The sequence below is a fragment of the Mesoplodon densirostris genome, chromosome 2, assembly GCF_025265405.1.
Source record: "Mesoplodon densirostris isolate mMesDen1 chromosome 2, mMesDen1 primary haplotype, whole genome shotgun sequence".
Lineage (NCBI taxonomy): Eukaryota > Metazoa > Chordata > Mammalia > Artiodactyla > Ziphiidae > Mesoplodon > Mesoplodon densirostris.
The window spans coordinates 77602862-77622582 of record NC_082662.1 but is presented as its reverse complement, the minus strand read 5'-3'; the positions used below and the strand labels follow the sequence as shown (position 1 = coordinate 77622582).

The 19721-nt window shown below is 38.2% G+C and overlaps 1 protein-coding gene across 4 annotated transcripts in view; it reads left to right on the top strand.

Annotated features, from left to right (window-relative positions):
* COL24A1 (collagen type XXIV alpha 1 chain) overlaps positions 1–19721 on the top strand; it is a 404516-nt gene that overhangs the window by 104434 nt on the left and 280361 nt on the right. For all 4 annotated transcript variants that reach the window (XM_060090037.1, XM_060090036.1, XM_060090035.1 and 1 more), the window contains exon 14: positions 594–638. In XM_060090037.1, coding sequence (XP_059946020.1) covers positions 594–638 — 45 coding nt within the window. The remainder of the gene's footprint in view (positions 1–593; positions 639–19721) is intronic.

The following is a 19721-nucleotide window of genomic DNA, read 5'->3' as shown; positions in this document are numbered from 1 at the left end:
TAATTTCTTATATTTGTATAGTGCTTTAAGAAAATTTTCAAATGCTCATATATATATATATTAGAGTTTTATTATTAACTGTAATAATATATATATTACAGTTTTAATTCTTTACAAAATGAAAAATATTACTGTTTCAGTTTCATAAATGAGAAATTTAGAGAATTTAAATAATGTACTTCAAAAGAGCTGATAGTGTTTTAAATCATCTGAAAATGTTCTTCTCACCTGACATGCTGACCACTTTTCATACTACATATAGGCTAATTATGTTTATAATGCTGATTATTAATGGGCTTTACTTCCTTTAATAGATACATAGGAGAGACAGAGAAATCTATATCCTAGGCTAGGTGGTAGTCCTAGTATCTAAAAGCATGAAGCCATGCTTTCTTATATTAAAGAATATAAGCTGCCACCAGAGGTTCGCAATTCTTAGGAGGATGCATAAGAGTAGGGAAGTTGCAGAAGTTAGCTAAAAGAAGGTAAATTTTGATACATTTTTTCCTAGAAATTTTTGTCTTCATCTTTAGAAAATACCCTTAGTAGTTTGGAATCATATTTAACCAATTTTGCACATTTCTCTTACTTAGGGACTTGTAGGTAGCATCGGTCCTCTGGGATTTCCTGGGCTTAGAGTGAGTATCAGATATCATCCTTCTTATCAAATATTTTTGTGTGTATTTATATTTGTTAGATGTGTTTTTAAAACTTTACAAAAATGAAAAGTTTTAGTGTCATTGTTGAATATCAACCTTGCTCACATGTATTTCTCCACCAGATTTGCAAATTAGACCAGTAGTATGAATTTAAAAATTAATTATACTTTAAGATACACTGAAGTAACAAATGCCTACAGGTTGATGCGTATGTGTATTTGTCTTAAAGATACTTAATCAAGACTCAGTTTCTCCAGAAGTGTAAGACATGGAATAGCCACTTCTTTCCTTTGAGACAGTCTTTCATACCATCTGGTCTAGAGCGGCAGATAGGTCTAAACAAAAGCACATGATAACAGTAGGCTTTATGAAATAAAATTGAATAAATGGTTAGGAAAACCATTCTGGACAAAAGGTCGGAGCTGGACTTCACCAGTGCCATTAAACATTTTAATACCTAACTTATTTATTGTACTTAAAAAAAGTGACTATATTATTTGTTCACTTAATCAGTTTTTATACAGTGAATTCAACTCTTGAGTTTCACTGAAGTTTCTGATGTCAGCAAAGTACAGTTTAAAAGCAATTCTATGGAGGCCAAAACAATGTAGTCCAGATATGTAGCTCTCTGATAAATTTTTGATTATTCATTGGAGTGAACAGACTGTTACTTTTGATACATCTTCATAAATATATTTCTCTCATCCAAGCTTCTGGTTCATTACAGGAAATAAATTACAGATATTTTAGATAAATTAAGAGCCATATGCTTTAACATTGAGCTAGCTAAAGATAAGATTGACATACTTTTATGACATGTAAGGAGCCTAATGAAAATAGAATCTTTAAACTATTTCTATTCATCTAAAATAGGGCATGACCACTGGCAAAGGTAGGGTTTTCTTTAAAAATCAATTTAGGGCTTCCCTTGTGGTGCAGTGGTTAAGAACCCGCCTGCCAATGCAGGGGACACGGGTTCGAGCCCTGGTCCAGGAAGATTCCACATGCCACGGAGCAACTAAGCCCATGCGCCACAACTACTGAGCCTGCGCTCTAGAGCCCACAAGCCACAACTACTGATCCCGCATGCCACAACTACAGAAGCCCACGCACCTAGAGCCTGTGCTCCACAACAAGAGAAGCCACCACAATGAGAAGCCCACGCACCGCAACGAAGAGTAGCCCCCGCTCACCGCAACTAGGGAAAGCCCACACACAGCAACAAAGACCCAATGCAGCCAAAAATAAATAATAAATTAATTAATTAATTTTTAAAAATCGATTTAGAGCTTGCTCTATTATGTGAAGTAGGTAATTAAGACTCTAGAGTTTTGTGCCATAAATTATAGCTATGGTATTTTTAGCTTGAACTTGAACACAGGTCTTCTGACTCCAAATTTAATGTTGTTTCCCCACCTTAACTGCCCCAAGTCAGAAGGTGGCAGCTTGGCCAAAGGAATAAGTCAGGAGTTCAGTTATTGGAACAATGGTAAAAAATCAGCATAACACGTTTTAACTTGCCCATTTGAGATGGCAACAGTATAGAATTAAGAGTTAAGGAACCTGAGTAAGTCTAGGACATTTAAAGTTTTCTCTTTCATAATAATATTAGTGTAGTAATTATAATAAAATCAGCAATAACAGCTCACTTTCATATAGTATTTTCTATGTGCTAGTCATATGGGTTAGGTCATTTAATTCTCAGAACAACCTAAGACCACTTAGCTTATAAACGTTGAGCCCGGATCTGAAGCCAGATGACGTACATCCAGAGTCCAAAATTCTCTCTATTGTGCTATACCACCTCCTTAAAACTTACAATACCTTAAAATATATACTATCTCTCTTAAGAGATTTCTTTAGACATCATGAGAAGCTCTATGTGAAGGTGGAACCCAAAGAACCAACTTTTTTTTTCTGTGAACTTAGAATAGGGCTAAACCTGTAAGTGGTGGTCACTGGTCCTATCAGTGGGGAGAGACAGGAAGTAGGGGAAGGGAATTGGACTCCAAAGATACTCTCTGTGCATTCTTGATTTAACCTATTAGCATTAAATCGGTTAGCTCTAAAGTTCTGTTATTATGCTTAAGATCAAGACCAAAATTCTTAACATGGTGGTTCTTATCTGCATCTTGAGAACATACTCTGTGCACTAGCAAAACTGTTTGTTCTCAGATGTCATGCAGCCTCCCTACTACATTGCCTTTGCACTTGTTTGTCTACCTGAAATACTTTACCTTTACTTTTCTGCCTAATATTTAACTCTTACTCATCTTTCAGTGACAGGACTTAAAACAGTGCCTGACACATAATAATCCTCAGTAAAAATGGGCTTTCTGTCCTTTCCCTTTCTCCACTCACTCTTTGGTAGGTGCGCAGAGATTCTACAGAAATGAAAATGGCTAATGACACTAACAGTCATTTTTGTAGTCATCATCTCTTCTGCAGTGATATAGATGGTACTTTATACTTTTCAAAGTACTTTCACATATGTATCTCATTTGTAAAGTAGGTAGAGCAGATATTATTACTTCCTCTATTCTACATTTATTAAAAATTTTAATCAAAATAATGTGAGCACCTACTGTGTATCAAATGCTGAATTAGATGCTAGACCTAAAATTACAAACAAATTAAGATTCCTGTTTTTGGCAGCTTTATAATCTAATGGCAATATCATACAATATGATTACTGCTATAATGGACTAAATTAAAGCCACTGAGAATGGAGCAATTTGTGTTATAGCAGAGAGTCAGAATAGGCTTCACAAAGGAGATGTCTTTTAAGCTGTTCTGAAGATTATATATGAGTGGTGGTGGACTGGAAAAGGGAAAAGGGCTCTTAGGCAGAAGAATGCTGTATACAAATGCACAGAAGAGGGGGAAACTGGAATGTTTGGGAAATGAAAAGAGGAGTAACAGGATGGCAGCCTAGGAAGTATGGGGTGATGGGAGCAGAATGGAAGGAGGTGAGGTTTTGTTGACAATTGAGAAAGATTATGTGAACTTTTGTGTTTCCTAGTAAACAGTTTATCTGTTTGCCCAGAACTACAGCCTCTGCTTTATCTCTCAGGTGTTCCCTTCCAGCAGGTATAGTTTCTGATGAGATGATACTGCTTTCTTTAAATTGTTTTTTTCCATGGAGTTGATTCTTATTGTCATTTGGTTTCTTAATTAGTGACAGTGATTATCGCCTGTGAGTGGGTGGGAATGGTTGAAAAGCCCAATATGGAATTCAGTCTTTTCCACTATGTGTTCACTCATGAACTGTGATTGGCCAGTGACTGCTGTTTTGCACAAAGAACCTCTCCTTGGGTCTCTCTGTTTCTTTGACTGACTTTGACTCAAAAGTTCTCTGTTAGTTGTCACTGTGTGGGAGGCTTTTTTGCCTCTGTTGCTATATCCCTGACACCCTCAGCTAAACTCTTATGCATGAAATTATTCCTTCTGTCTATTCCATCTTCTTATGGAAGAGAAGTGTGGTAGGTAGGTAGTGCTGAATGACTTTCAGTTTATCTTTGTGGAACTGAAAACAGCTATTAACTGATGATGGATCACTTTTAGAGGGCTATAGTTTTTTAGGAGTAGGATTTTCCAAGCAACTTGTGACATGCCACACATAATGTCTTATGTTGCTTGGAAGTTTCTATACCCATACCATTTTACTTTCTAATTCTTCATTTTTCTAAGTCTTTTATAATGAATAATTTTTTATTTAATAGATCTTTCCTGGAGTATAATTGCTTCACAGTACTGTGTTAGTTCTGTTGCACAACAAAGTGAATCAGCCATATGCATACTTATATCCTCATATCCCCTCCCTCTTGAGTCTCCCTCCCACTCTCCCTATCCCACCCCTCTAGGTGGTCACAAAGCACCGAGCTGATCTCCCTGTGCAATGCTGCTGCTTCCCACTAGCTAACTATTTCACTTTTGGGAGTGTGTATATGTTGATGCTACACTCACTTAGCCCCAGCTTCTCCCTCCCGCTCTATGTCCTCAAGTCCATTCTCTATCTCTACATCTTTATTCCTGCCCTGCCACTATGTTCATGAGTACCATTTTTTAATTTTTAGATTCCATATATATGCATTAGCATACGGTATTTGTTTTTCTCTTTCTGACTTACTTCACTCTGTATGACAGACTCTAGGTCCATCTACCTCACTACAAGTAACTCAATTTTGTTTCTTTTTATGGCTGAATGATATTCCATTGTATATATGTACCACATCTTTATCCATTCATCTGTTGATAGACATTTAGGTTGATTCCATGTCCTGGCTATTGTAAATAGTGCTGCAGTGAACATTGTGGTACATGGCTCTTTTTGACTTATGGTTTTCTCAGGGTATATGCCCAGTAGTGGGATTGCTGGATCATATGATAGTTCTATTTTCTGTTTTCTTGGGTTTTTTGTTTTTATTTTTTAACATCTTTATTAGAGTATAATTGCTTTACAATGGTGTGTCAGTTTCTGCTTTATAACAAAGTGCATCAGTTATACATATACATATGTCCCCATATCTCTTCCTTCTTACATCTCCCTCCCTCCTACCCTCCCTATCCCACCACTCTAGGTGGCCACAAAGCACCGAGCTGATCTCCCTATGTTATGCAGCTGCTTCCCACTAGCTATCTATTTTATGTTTGGTAGTGTATATATGTCCATGCCACTCTCTCACCTTGTCCCAGCTTACCCTTCCCCCTCCCCATATCCTCAAGTCCATTCTCTAGTAGGTCTGCATCTTTATTCCCGTCTTGCCCCTAGGCTCCTGTGACCATTTTCTTTTTTTCTTTTTAGATTCCACATATATGTGTTAGCATACGGTATTTGTTTTTCTCTTTCTGACTTACTTCACTCTGTATGAGAGACTCTAGGTCCATCCACCTCACTAAAAATAACTCAGTTTTGTTCCTTTTTATGGCTGAGTAATATTCCACTGTATATATGTGCCACATCTTCTTTATCCATTCATCTGTTGATGGACACTTAAGTTGCTTCCATGTCCTGGCTATTGTAAATAGAGCTGCAATGAACATTTTGGTACATGACTCTTTTTTTTTTTTTTTTTGCGGTACGCGGGTCTCTCACTGCTGTGGCCTCTCCCGCTGTGGAGCATAGGCTCCGGACACACAGGCCCAGCAGCCATGGCTCACGGACCCAGCTGCTCCACGGCATGTGGGATCCTCCCGGACCAGGGCACGAACCCGTGTCCCCTGCATCGGCAGGTGGACTCTCAACCACTGCGCCACCAGGGAAACCCCATGACTCTTTTTGAATTATGGTTTTCTCAGGGTGTATGCCCAGTAGTGGGATTGCTGGGTCATATGGTAGTTCTATTTTTTGTTTTTTAAGGAACCTCCATACTGTTCTCCATAGTGGTTGTATCAATTTACATTCCCACCAACAGTGCAGGAGGGTTCCCTTTTCACCACATCCTCTCTAGCATTTACTGTTTCTAGAATTTTTAATAATGGCCATTCTGACCTGTATGAGGTGATACTTCATTGTAGTTTTTATTTGCATTTTTCTAATAATTAGGGATGCTGAGCATCTTTTCATGTGCCTCTCAGCCATCTGTATGTCTTCTTTGGTGAAATGTCTACGTAGGTCTTCTGCCCTTCTTTTACTTGGATTGTTTGTTTTTTTGATATTGAGCTCCATGAGCTGTTTGTATATCTTGCAGATTAATCCTTTGTCCGTTGTTTCATTTGAAAATATTTTCTCCCATTCTGAGGGTTGTCTTTTTCATCTTGTTTATGGTTTCCTTTGCTGTGCAAAAGCTTTTAAGTTTCATTAGGTCCCATTTGTTTATTTTTGTTTTTATTTCCATTAGTCTAGGAGGTGGGTCAAAAAAGATCTTGCTGTGTGGTTTATGTCAAAGAGTGTTTTCCTATGTTTTCCTCTAAGAGTTTTATAGTGTCTGGTCTTACATTTAGGTCTTTAATCCATTTGGAGTTTATTTTTGTGTATGGTCTTAGGGAGTGTTCTAATTTCATTCTTTTACATGTAGCTGTCCAGTTTTCCACTAATTCCACTGTCCAGCACCACTAATTGAAGTGGCTGTCTTTTCTCTATTGTATATTCTTGCCTCCTTTATCAAAAATAAGGTGACCATATGTGCATGGATTTATCTCTGGGCTTTCTGTCCTGTAACATTGATCTATATTTCTGATTTTGTGCCAGTACCATACTGTCTTGATTACTGTAGCTTTTTAGTATAGTTTGCAGTTGGGTAGCCTGATTCCTCCAGCTCTGTTTTTCTTTCTCAAGATTGTTTTGGCTATTTGGGATCTTTTGTGTTTTCATAAGAATTGTAAAATTTTTTGTTCTAGTTCTGTGAAGAATGCCACTGGTAGTTTGATAGGGATTGCATTGAATCTGTAGATTGCTTTGGGTGGAATAGTCATTTTCACAATATTGATTCTTCCAGTCTAAAAATGTGGTATATTTCTCCACCTGTTTATGTCATCTTTGATTTCTTTCATCAGTGTTTTATAGTTTTCTGAGTACAAGTCCTTCACCTCCTTAGGTAGGTTTATTCCTAGGTATTTTATTCTTTTTGTTGTGATGGTAAATGGGATTGTTTCCTTAATTTCTCTTCCTGATTTTTTCGTTGTTCATGTATAGGAATGCCAGAGATTTCTGTGCATTAATTTTATGTCCTGCAACCTTACCAAATTCGTTGATTAGTTCTAGTAGTTTTCTGGTGGCATCTTTAGGATTTTCTCTGTATAGTATCATGTCATTTGCAAACAGTGACAGTTTTGCTTCTTCTTTTCCAATTTGTATTCCTTTTATTTCTTTTTCTTCTCTGATTGCCATGGCTATGGCTTCCAAAACTATGTTGAATAAGAGTGGTGAGAGTGGACATCCTTGTCTTGTTCCTTACCTTAGTGGAAATAGTTTCAGTTTTTCACCATTGAGTATGATGCTTGCTGTGGGTTTGTCATATATGGCCTTTATTATGTTGAGATAGGTTCCCTCTATGTGCATTTTCTGGAGAGTTTTTATCATAAATGGGTGTTGAATTTTGTCAGAAGCTTTTTATGCATCTATTGAGATGATCATATTGTTTTTATCCTTCAATTTCTTAATATGGTGTATCACATTGTTTGATTTGCGTATACTGAAGAATCCTTGCATCCCTGGGATAAATCCCACTTGATCATGGTATATGATCCTTTTAATATGTTGTAGTATTCGATTTGCTAGTATTTTGTTGAGGATTTTTGCATCTATGTTCATCAGTCATATTGGTCTATAATTTTCCTTTTTTGTGATACCTTTTTCTGGTTTTGGTATCAGAAAATACCAAATATTGGTCATGGTGGCTTCATAGAATGAACCTGGGAGTGTTTCTCCCTCTGCAAATTTTTTGGAAAAGGCTGAGAAGGATTGGTGTTAGCTCTTCTCTAAATGTTTGATAGAATTTGCCTGTGAAGGCATCTGGTCCTGGACCTTTGTTTGTTGGAAGATTTTTAATTACAGTTTTAATTTCATTACTTGTGATAGGTCTGTTTGTATTTTCTAATTCTCCGTGGTTCTGTCTTGGAAAATTGTACCTTTCCAAGTATTTGTCCATTTCTTCGTGGTTGTCCATTTTATTGGCATATAGTTGTTTGTAGTAGTCTCTTATCATCCTTTGTATTTCTGTGGTGTCACTTATGATTTCTCCTTTTTCATTTATAATTTTATTGATTTCCATCCTCTCTATTTTTCTTGATGAGTCTGGCTAGTAGTTTATCAATTTTGTTTATCTTCTCAAAGAACCAGCTTTTAGTTTTATTGATTGTTGCTATTGTTTTCTTCATTTCTATTTCATTTATTTCTGCTCTGAAGTTTATGATTCCTTTCCTTCTACTGACTTTGGGTTTTCCTTGTTCATTCTCTAGTTGTTTTAAGTATAGGGTTAGATTGTTTATTTGAGATTTTTCTTGTTTCTTGGTGAGATTGAATTGCTATAAACTTCCCTCTTAGAGCTGCTTTTGCTGCGTCCCATAGGTTTTGGGTCATTGTGTTTTAGTTATCATTTGTTTCTATGTATTTTTTTTATTTCTTCTTTGTTTTCTTCAGTGATCTCTTGGTTATTTAGTAGCACACTGTTTAGCCTCCATGTATTTGTGTGTTTTACAGCTTTTTTTTTTTCCTGTAATTGATTTCCAGTCTCATAGCATTGTGGTCAGAAAAAATGCTTGATATGATTTCACTTTTCTTAAATTTTCAGAGGCTTGATTTGTGACCAGGGTGTGGCCTATCCTGGAGAATGTTCCTTGTGCACTTGAGAAGAAAGTGTATTCTGCCACTTTTGGGTGGAATGTTCTATAAATATCAATTAAATCTATCTGGTCTATTGTGTCATTTAAAGCTTGTGTTTCCTTATTTATCTTCTGTTTGGATGATCTGTCCATTGGTGAAAGTGGGGTGTTGTTAAAGTCCCCTACCATTATTGTATTACTGTCAATTTCTCCTTTCATGGTTAACATATGCCTTATGTATTGAGGTGCTCCTATGCTGGGTGCATAAACATTTATAATTGTTACATCTTCTTGGATTGATGCTTTGATCATTATGTAGTATCCCTCATCTCTTGTAACAGTCTTTATTTTAAAGTCTGTTTTATCTGATAGGATTATCGCTATTCCAGCTTTCTTTTGATTTCCATTTGCATGGAATATCTTTTTCCATCCCCTCACTTTCATTCTGTATGTGTCCCTAGGTCTGAAGTGGGTCTCTCGTAGACAGCATATATATGGGCCTTGTTTTTGTATCTGTTCAGCATGGCTGTGTCTTTTGGTTGGAGCATTTAATCCATTTACATTCAAGGTTATTATCAATATGTTTGTTCCTATTACCATTTTCTTAATTGTTTTGGGTTTGTTTTTATGGGTCTTTTTCTTCTGTTGTGTTTCCTCCTAGAGAAGTTTCTTTAGCATTTATTGTAAAGCTGGTTTGATGGTGCTGAATTCTCTTAGCTTTTGCTTGTTTGAAAAGCTTTTGATTTCTCTGTCAAATCTGAATGAGATCCTTGCTGGGTAGTGTAATCTTGGTTGTAGGTTTTTCTCTTTCATCATTTCAAGTATATCCTGCCACTCCCTTCTGGCCTGCAGAGTTTCTGCTGAAAAATCAGCTGATAACCTTATGGGGTTTCCTTTGTATGTTATTTTTTGTTTTCCCCTTTCTGCTTTTAATATTTTTTCTTTGAATTTAATTTTTGGTAGTTTGATTAATATGTGTCTTGGTGTGTTTCTCCTAGGGTTTATCCTGTATGGGACTCTCTGCACTTCCTGGACTTGGCTGACTGTTTCCTTTCCCATGTTAAGGAAGTTTTCGACTATACTCTCTTCAAATATTTTCTCAGACCCTTTCTTTTTCTCTTCTTCTTCTGCGACCCCTATAATTCGAATGTTTATGCATTTAGTGTTGTTCCAGAGGTCTCTGAGATTGTCTTCAATTCTTTTCATTCTTTTTTCTTTTGTTCTGCTCCTAGGCAGTTATTTCCACCATTTCATCTTCTAGCTCAGTTATTCCTTCTTCTGCCTCAGTTATACTGTTATTGATTCCTTCTGGTGTATTTTTCATTTCACTTATTGTTATTCATCTCAGTTTGTTCTTTTTTTTTTTTTTTTTTTTGCGGTATGCGGGCCTCTCACTGCTGTGGCCTCCCCCGTTGTGGAGCACAGGCTCCAGACGCGCAGGCTCCGGATGCGCAGGCTCAGCGGCCATGGCTCACGGGCCCAGCCGCCCCGCGGCATATGGGATCCTCCCAGACCGGGGCACGAACCCGTATCCCCTGCATCGTCAGGCGGACTCTCAACCACTTGCGCCACCAGGGAGGCCCTCAGTTTGTTCTTTTAGGTCTTCTGGTCTTTGCTAAACATTTCTTGTATTTTCTCGGTCCATGCCTCCATTCTATTTCTGAGAGTCTGGATCATCTTTACTATCATTACTCTAAATTCCTTTTCAGTTAGATTGCTATTTCCTCTTCATTTATTTGGTCTTTGCTCCTTCATCTTTGACATATTTTTTTGCCGTCTCATTTTTTTTTGGTGAGTTGTATTGTTTTCCTGTCTTACTGGTTGTTTGCCCTGAGTCTTCCAACACTGGTGTTTTTGAGCTGTTGGGTAAAACTGGGTATTGGTGCTGAGATGAGGACCTCTGGCAGACCTCACTCCAATGACTATTCCCTGGGGTCTGAGGTTCTCTGTTAGTCCAGTGGTTCACACTCGGAGCTCCCATCCCAGGAGCTTCGGTCCAAACCCCAGCTCATGAACCAAGGTCCCGCAAGCTGCGAAGGGCAGAAAAAACAAAGGGGGGAAACAATAACAAAGTAAAAAATAAAATTAGAGGAGGATACTAACAGATATGCTAGAAAGAATATAAAAATTAAAATATACTTGAAACAACAACCAGAAGGTAAAACAGAACCAGAGTAGAAAAAAAAAAAAAAAAAAAAAGAGGAAAAACAAGGAAAAAAAGAAAAAGGTGGAAAAGACCTTGGCTATCGATGTTGGAGAGCGGGGCCCATGCTTAGGATCCACAGGGTTTGAAAAGGCCCTGTGGGGGGTGGGGGTGGGGCTTAGGCTCTACAGAACAGAAGGGGCCCAGATGTGCCTCCTGCCTCTGGTGTCAGAGGGTGGGGGACCCCACCTGCTATCCCAGCTGGCTTCCTGGGTTCCAGTGGGCAGGGTGGTCGCCCTCCGCTCCTCTCCTGCTCTTCTGGTCCTGGAGGGTGCCTCCTGCTTGTCTCTCCTGCTCTCCCTCCTATACCCCGAGGACCCACGTGGCCTGGACCTCCTGTTCTCCCTGGCCTCCCTCCTATGCCCCCAGGAGCAATGAGGCCCACAGGGGGCCTCTGAAGGCATAAGACCTGACCTTTGAGAGCTGGGCAGACTTCCCCAGCCCATTGGGAAGGGGATACACTGTGCATGCTCCCCCGTGATCTGAGCCCCCAAGGGTCCCTCCAGCATGGGAACCCCTCCCCCCTCTCAGCCAACCATAGGGGCACTGGTCCTTTCCGGCCTCCACTTCTACTGCCCCCTCAGTCCCGCCACATCCTACTGGTTCGCTTGGGGGTTTCACCAATCTCCTTGGACGTCAGGGTCCACCACCAGCATCTGGCAGGTGGCCTACTTGTGGGGAGACACGATCTCTCTGACTTCCCACACCACCATCTTGACTCCGCCCTGAATATTTTTTTTTTTTTTTTTTTTTTTTTGCGGTATGCGGGCCTCTCACTGTTGTGGCCTCCCCCGTTGCGGAGCACAGGCTCCGGACGCGCAGGTCCAGCGGCCATGGCTCACGGGCCCAGCCGCTCCGTGGCATATGGGATCCTCCCAGACCGGGGCACGAACCCGTATCCCCTGCATCGGCAGGCGGACTCTCAACCACTGCGCCACCAGGGAGGCCCATGAATATGTTTTTTGATACCTTCTGAAACTTACTATTTTGTGATTTTTCAGAGTCACTAAAAAGTAAAATAGCATATTGTGCATACAAAGTACATTCATCTGTACATGCCAGACTATGCACAGTAATATATTTACTGAAACAAAAATTTAGGATATTGTGTATAGAAAAAATAACAGGACAATAAAGAAATATTTGTTTGTTTGTTTTTAAGATATTCCTTTCCATTCCTTACATGAATTTTTGCTGTATAATTTCCACACAGAGACGTTTATTGTATTTTTTTAACATCTTTATTGGGGTAAAATTGGTTTACAATTTAGTTTCTGCTGTATAACAAAATGAATCAGCTATATGTATACATATATCCACGTATATCCCCTCCCTCTTGTGCCTCCCTCCCACCCTCCCTATGCAACCCCTCTAGGTGGTCAGAGAGCCCGAGCTGATCTCCCTGTGCTATGCGGCTGCTTCCCACTAGCTATCTGTTTTACATTTGGTAATGTATATATGTCAGTGACACTCTCTCACTTTGTCACAGCTTACCCTTCCCCCTCCCTGTGTCCTCAAGTCCATTCTCTACATCTGCATCTTTATTTATGTCCTGCCCCGAGGTCCGTCAGAACGATTTTTTTTTTTAGATTCCATATATATGTGTTAGCATACTGTATTTATTTTTCTCTTTCTGACTTACTTCACTCTGTATGACAGATTCTAGGTCCATCCACATCTCTACAGATGACCTAATTTAGTTCCTTTTTATGGCTGAGTAATATTCCATTGTGTTCACATACCACATCTTTATCCATTCATCTGTCGTTGGACATTTAGGTTGTTTCCATGTCCTGGCTATTGTAAATAGTGCTGCAATGAACATTGGGGTGCATGTGTCCTTTTGAATTATGTTTTTTTCAGGGTATAGGCCCAGTAGTGGGATTGCTGGGTCATATGTTAGTTCTAGTTTTAGTTTTTTAAGGAACCTCCATACTGTTCTCCATAGAGGCTGTATCAATTTACATTCCCACCAACAGTGCAAGAGTTCCCTTTTCTCCACACCCTCTCCAGCATTTACTGTTTGTAGATTTTTTGATAATGGCCATTCTGACCGGTGTGAGGTGATACCTCATTGTGGTTTTGATTTGCATTTCTCTAATGATTAGTGATGTTGAGCATCCTTCATGTGTTTGCTGGCCATCTCTATGTCTTCTTTGGAGAAATGTCTATTTAGATCTTACGCCCATATTTGGATTGGGTTGTTTGTTTTTCGATATTGGTCTGTATGAGCTGCTTGTATATTTTAGAGATTAATCCTTTGTCAGTTGCTTCATTTGCAAATATTTTTCCCATTCTGAGGGTTGTCTTTTCATCTTGTTTATGGTTTCCTTTGCTGGCAAAAGCTTTTAAGTTTCATTAGGTACCATTTGTTTCTTTGTATTTTTATTTCCATATCTCTAGCAGGTGGGTCAGAAAGGATCTTGTTGTGATTTATGTCATAGAGTGCTCTGCCTATGTTTTCCTCTAAGAGTTTTATAGTGTCTGGCCTTAAATTTAGGTCTTTAATCCATTTTGAGTTTATTTTTGTGTATGGTGATAGGAAGTGTTCTAATTTCATTCTTTTGCCTGTAGCTGTGCAGTTTTCCCATCACCACTTATTGAAGAGGCTGTCTTTTCTCCATTGTATATTCTTGCCTCCTTTATCAAAGATAAGGTGACAGTATGTGCGTGGGTTTATTTCTGGGCTTTCTATCCTGTTCCATTGATCTATCTTTCTGTTTTTGTGCCAATACCATACTGTCTTGATTACTGTAACTTTGTAGTATAGTCTGAAATCTGGGAGCCTGATTCCTCCAGCTCCATTTTTCTTTCTCAAGGTTACTTTGGCTCTTCAGGGTCTTTTGTGTTTCCATACAAATTGTGAAATTTTTTGTTCTAGTTCTGTGAAATGCCATTGGTAGTTTGATAGGGATTGCATTGAATCTGTAGATTGCTTTAGATAGTATAGTCATTTTTATAGTATTGATTCTTCCAATCCAAGAACATGGTATATCTCTCAATCTGTTTGTCTCATCTTTAATTTCTTTCATCAGCATTTTATAGTGTTCTGCATACAGGTCTTCTGTCTCCTTATGTACGTTTATTCCTAGGTATTTTATTCTTTTTCTTGCAATGGTAAATGGGAGTGTTTCCTTATTTTCTTTTTCAGATTTTTTATCATTACTGTATAGGGATGCAAGGGATTTCTGTGCATTAATTTTGTATCCTGCTACTTTACCAAATTCATTGATTAGCTCTAGTAGTCTTCTGGTAGCATGTTTAGGATTTTCTATACAAAGTATCATGTCATCTGCAAAAAAGTGACAGTTTTACTTCTTCTTTTCCATTTTGGATTCTTTTTATTTCATTTTCTTCTCTGATCGCTGTGGCTAAAACTTCTGAAACTATATTGAATAATAGTGGTGAGAGTGGGCAACCTTGTCTTGTTCCTGATTTTAGAGGAAATGGTTTCAGTTTTTCACCATTGAGAATGATGTTGGCCATGGGTTTGTCATATATGGCCTTTATTATGTTAAGCTAGCTTCCCTCTGAGCCTACTTTCTGGAGAATTTTTATCATAAATGGGTGTTGAATTTTGTCAAAAGTTTTTTCTGCATCTATTGAGATGATCATATGGTTTTTCTCCTTCAATTTGTTAATATGGTGTATCACATTGATTGATTAGCATATATTGAAGAATCCTTGCATTCCTGGGATAAACCCCACTTGATCATGGTGTATGATCCTTTTAATGTGCTGTTGGATTATGTTTGCTAGTATTTTGTTGAGGATTTTTGCATCTATGTTCATCAGTGGAATTAGCCTGTAGTTTTCTTTTTTTGTGACATCTTTATCTGATTTTGGTATCAGGGTGCTGGTGGCCTCGTAGAAATAGTTTGGGAGTGTTCCTTCCTCTGCTGTATTTTAGAATACTTTGAGAAGGATAGGTGATAGCTCTTCTCTGAATGTTTGATAGAATCCCCCTGTGAATCTATCTTGTCCTGGGCTTTTGTTTGTTGGAAGATTTTTAGTCATAGTCTCAATTACAGTGCTTGAGATTGGTCTGTTTATATTTTCTGTTTCTTCCTGGTTCAGTCTTGGAAGGGTGTGCTCTTCTAAGAATTTGTGCATTTCTTCCAGGTTGTCCATTTTATTGGCATAGAGTTGATTGTAGTAATCTTTCATGATCCTTTGTATTTCTGCAGAATCAGTTCTTACTTCTTCTTTTTCATTTCTAATTCTATTGATTTGAGTGTTCTGCCTTTTCTGGCTAGTGGTTTATCAATTTTGTTTATCTTCCCAAATATCCAGCTTTTAGTTTTATTCACTTTGCTATTGTTTCCTTCATTTCTTTCTCATTTATTTCTGATCTTTATGATTTCTTTCCTTCTATTGACTTTGGGTTTTCTTTGTTCTTCTTTCTCTAATTGCTTTAGGTGTAAGGTGAGGTTGTTTATTTGAGATGTTTCTTGTTTCCTGAGGTAGGATTGTATAGCTCTAAACTTCTCTCTTAGAACTGCTTTTGCTGCATCCCATAGGTTTTGGGTCATCGTGTTTTCATTGTCATTTGTTTCTACGTATTTTTTGATATCCTCTTTGATTTCTTCAGTGATCTCTTGGCTATTTAGTATTGTATTGTTTAGCTTTGATGGGTTTGTATTATTTACAGTTTTTTTCCTGTAATTGTGTTGTTGTAGGAAAAGATACTTGATACAATTTCAATTTTCTTATATGTACCAAGGCTTATTTTGTGACCCAAGATATGATCTATCCTGGAGAATGTTCCTTGAGCACTTGAGAAGAAAGTGTCTTCTGTTGTTTTTGGTGGAATGTCCTACAAATATCAGTTAAGTCCATCTGGTCTAATGTATAATTTAAAGCTTGTTTTTCCTTATTTATTTTCATTTTGGATGATCTGTCCATTTCTGGAACTGGGGTGTTAAAGTCCCTTTCTATTACAGTGTTACTGTCGATTTCCCCTTTTATGTCTGTTAGCATTTGCCTTATGTATTGAGGTGCTCCTATGTTGGGTGCATAAATATTCATAATTGTTATATCTTCTTCTTGGACTGATTCCTTGATAACTATGTCATATCCTTCTTTGTTCTTTATAACAGTCTTTATTTTAAAGTCTATTTTGTCTGATATGAGTATTGCTACTCCAGTTTCTTTTGACTTCCATTTGCATAGAATATCTTTTTCCAACCCCTCACTTTCAGCCTGTATGTGTCCCTAGTTCTCAAGTCAGTCTCTTGTAGACAGCATATATACATGTCTTGTTTTTGTATCCATTCAGCCAGTCAGTATGTTTTGGTTGGAGCAATTAAACCATTTACATTTAAGGTAATTATCGATATGTATGTTCCTATTACCATTTCCTTAATTGTTTTGGGTTTGTTTTTGTTTGTCTTTTCCTTCTCTTGTGTTTACCACCTAGAGAAGTTCCTTTAGCATTTGTTGTAAAACTGGTTTGGTGGTGCTCTTAACTTTTGCTTGTCTGTAAAGGTTTTAATTTCTCCGTGGAATCTGAATGAGATCCTTGCTGGGTAGAGTAATCTTGGTTGTAGGTTTTTCCCTTTTGTCACTTTAAATATGTCCTGCCACTCCCTGCTGGCTTGCGGAGTCTCTGCTGAAAGTTCGGCTGTTAACCTTATGGGAATTCCCTTCTATATATATTTTTTTTGCTTGTCCCTTGTTGCTTTTAATATCTTTTCTTTGTATTTAATTTTTGATAGTTTGATTAATATGTGTGTTGGCATGTTTCTCCTTGTATTTCTCCTGTATGGGACTCTCTGCACTTCCTGGAGTTGATCGACTATTTCCTTTCCCCTGTTAAGGAGGTTTGCAAGTATACTCTCCTCAAATATTTTCTCAGACCCTTTCTTTTTCTCTTCTTCTTCTTCTGTGACCCCTATAATTCGAATGTTGGTGCATATAATGTTGTCCCAGAGGTCTCTGAGACTGTCCTCAATTCTTTTCATTCTTTTTTCTTTACTCAGCTCTGTGGTAGTTATGTCACAATTTTATCTTCCAGGTCACTTATCTGGTCTTCTGCCTCAGTTATTCTGCTATTGATTCCTTCTGGAGAATTTTTAATTTCATTTATTTTGTTGTTCAACATTGTTTGTTTGCTCTTTAATTCTTCTAGGTCCTTGTTAAATGCTTTTTGTATTTTCTCCATTCTACTTCCAAGATTTTGGATCATCTTTATTTTCATTATTCTGAATTCTTTTTCTGGTAGACTGCCTATTTCCTCTTCATTTGTTAGGTCTGGTGGGTTTTTACCTTGCTCCTTCATCTGCTGCATATGTCTCTTTCTTCTCATTTTGTTTAACTTACTGTATTGGACATCTCCTTTTCACAGGCTGCAGGTTCTAGTTCCTTTTGTTTTTGGTATCTGCCCCCTAGTTGTGAGGTTGGTTCAGTGGTTTGTGTAGGCTTCCTGGCAGAGGGGACTGGTCTCTGTTTTCTGGTGGGTGGGGCTGGATCTTGTTCTTCTGGTGGGCAGGGCCGCATCCAGTGGTGAATTTTGGGGTATCTGTGGACTTAGTATGACTTTAGGTGGCCTCTCTGCTAGTAGGTGGGGTTGTGTTCCAGTCTTGCTGGTTGTTTGGTGTGGCGCATCCAGCACTGGAGCTTGCTGGCCGTTGGTTGGAGCTAGGTCTTAGTGTTTACACCGAGATCTCTGAGAGAGCTCTCACCGAGTGATATTACTTGGGGCTAGGAGGTCTCTGGTGGTCCAGTGTCCTGGACTCGGTCTCTCACCTTGGAGGCTCAGACCTGACACCTGGCTGGAGCACCAAGACCCTGCCACCCACATGGGTCAGATGAAAAGGAAGAAAAAAGAAGGGGAAAAAAAAAGAAAAATGCACAAACAATAGAACCCCAAACCAAATGGTAAAAGTAAAACTAAACAGACAAAATCACACAAATAAACATATACACACACTCATAAGAAGAAAACAACAGCAACAACAAAAAACGAACAGTCAGAACCCTAGGACAAATGGTAAAAGCAAACCTAAATAGACAAAAACATACAAAGAAACATACACATACACACTATAGACCAGGGCTTCAGAATATTTCGTCCTTTTCCAAACTTCTCTCTGGTCCTCTGTGAAAGGACTTCAAGGTCATTGTGCTTAGACTTTGATTCTCAGCCTGCAGTGGAATCATGTGGGAATCTTGAACCGATGCTGGGCCTCACTGGGGAGGAATCAAATCAGAAAATCTGGGGTGAGGCCCAGCATGAAACTGCTTTAAAGCTTCCCACCCGACTCCACCAGTCTCCGGAGGCAAGAGCCCTGTATTTTTTAAACTATCATAAGTTTTAAAGCTATGAACTTTGAATAAACTAGCCATTGTAATTATAAGAATAATTATTTCCTATTGATAGAATTTGTCAATGATGTATTAATACTGCATATCTGTTCATTAAGTTGGAAAGTATTACTCTGCCTCTCACAGTCTCATGTATTTCAGGCTTACACATGTTGGAAATATATAGTAGTTATATTTCACAGACTTTAAGGCTCACCCCAAAGTAAAGATGTCATATTTTCCGTTCTGAAATTTGTAGTTATATAAATGTGGACTATTAGAAATGTGCCATTATGTCAGGACGTAGACCTCTGGAAATCACTTTTAAATTTATTTTTGAAGTTGATCACTTCCTCCAGTGTTCATTCCATAATTTATTTAAAAACTATTATGTGCCAGTTATTATGTTGGGTCAGAGATATTAAAAAAATGAATAAAACATGCTTCTGCTCTCACGTAATGCACAGATTAGGAAAACAGAAAAAAGAAAACAAAAAACCAAAAACAGGGCAGTATACTCAGTACTGTAAGAAGAAGGACGTTCCAGTAGTGGTAACTGTATCTTCAAAGGGTTGGAGCACGTGGTAAGAGAGAGCATGTTCAGAGGCTAGAACACAGACCATTGTGTCTAGAATGTTGGGTTTGGAGGAGGAAGAAGTCAAAGGAGAGTAGGGACAAATGGAAGGACATGAGACTGAAAGGGTTGATGGAAAACTAGTAGTAAGGGCTTGGGATGCTATCCTAAGAAATTTGGCTTACAATTAAAAAGGGTAACATTTTCATCATTGCTGCAAATACACCTTTAAAAGTTCCTTAACACTTGGAAAGCATGAAATGGAGGTTTAAAGCAACTCGGTATTTGAAGATGAAGGATGATATGTTAGCCAGGCACAGAGAGGTTGCAAGAGAAAGACGGAAAATGAAGGCATCAATAACACAAAAATTTAGTGGGCTCCAAACAATCAAGAGATTTCCACTATTTTTTAAAATTTTACTTTCGAAAACCCTTATAAGTTGTCCTTTACATTCTAAGATGACATATTAAAGAAGTTTTTCTAGGTCTGTTGCTTGCAGGAGATGATAGTGGTAGTTAATGTTTTTGAGTAATCTTGCTTTGGAGCATTAAATTGAAAACCTTGACATTGGTGTCTATGTCCCTTTCATGTTTGTTTCCTCAACACTACTATACAACACTACAATGTTTGTTACATATTATGCTCAATAAATATTAAATGATGAATGAATGAGAGAAACCCAGAAGAGCAGAGCCTTTTGTTTACTACTCAGTTCCC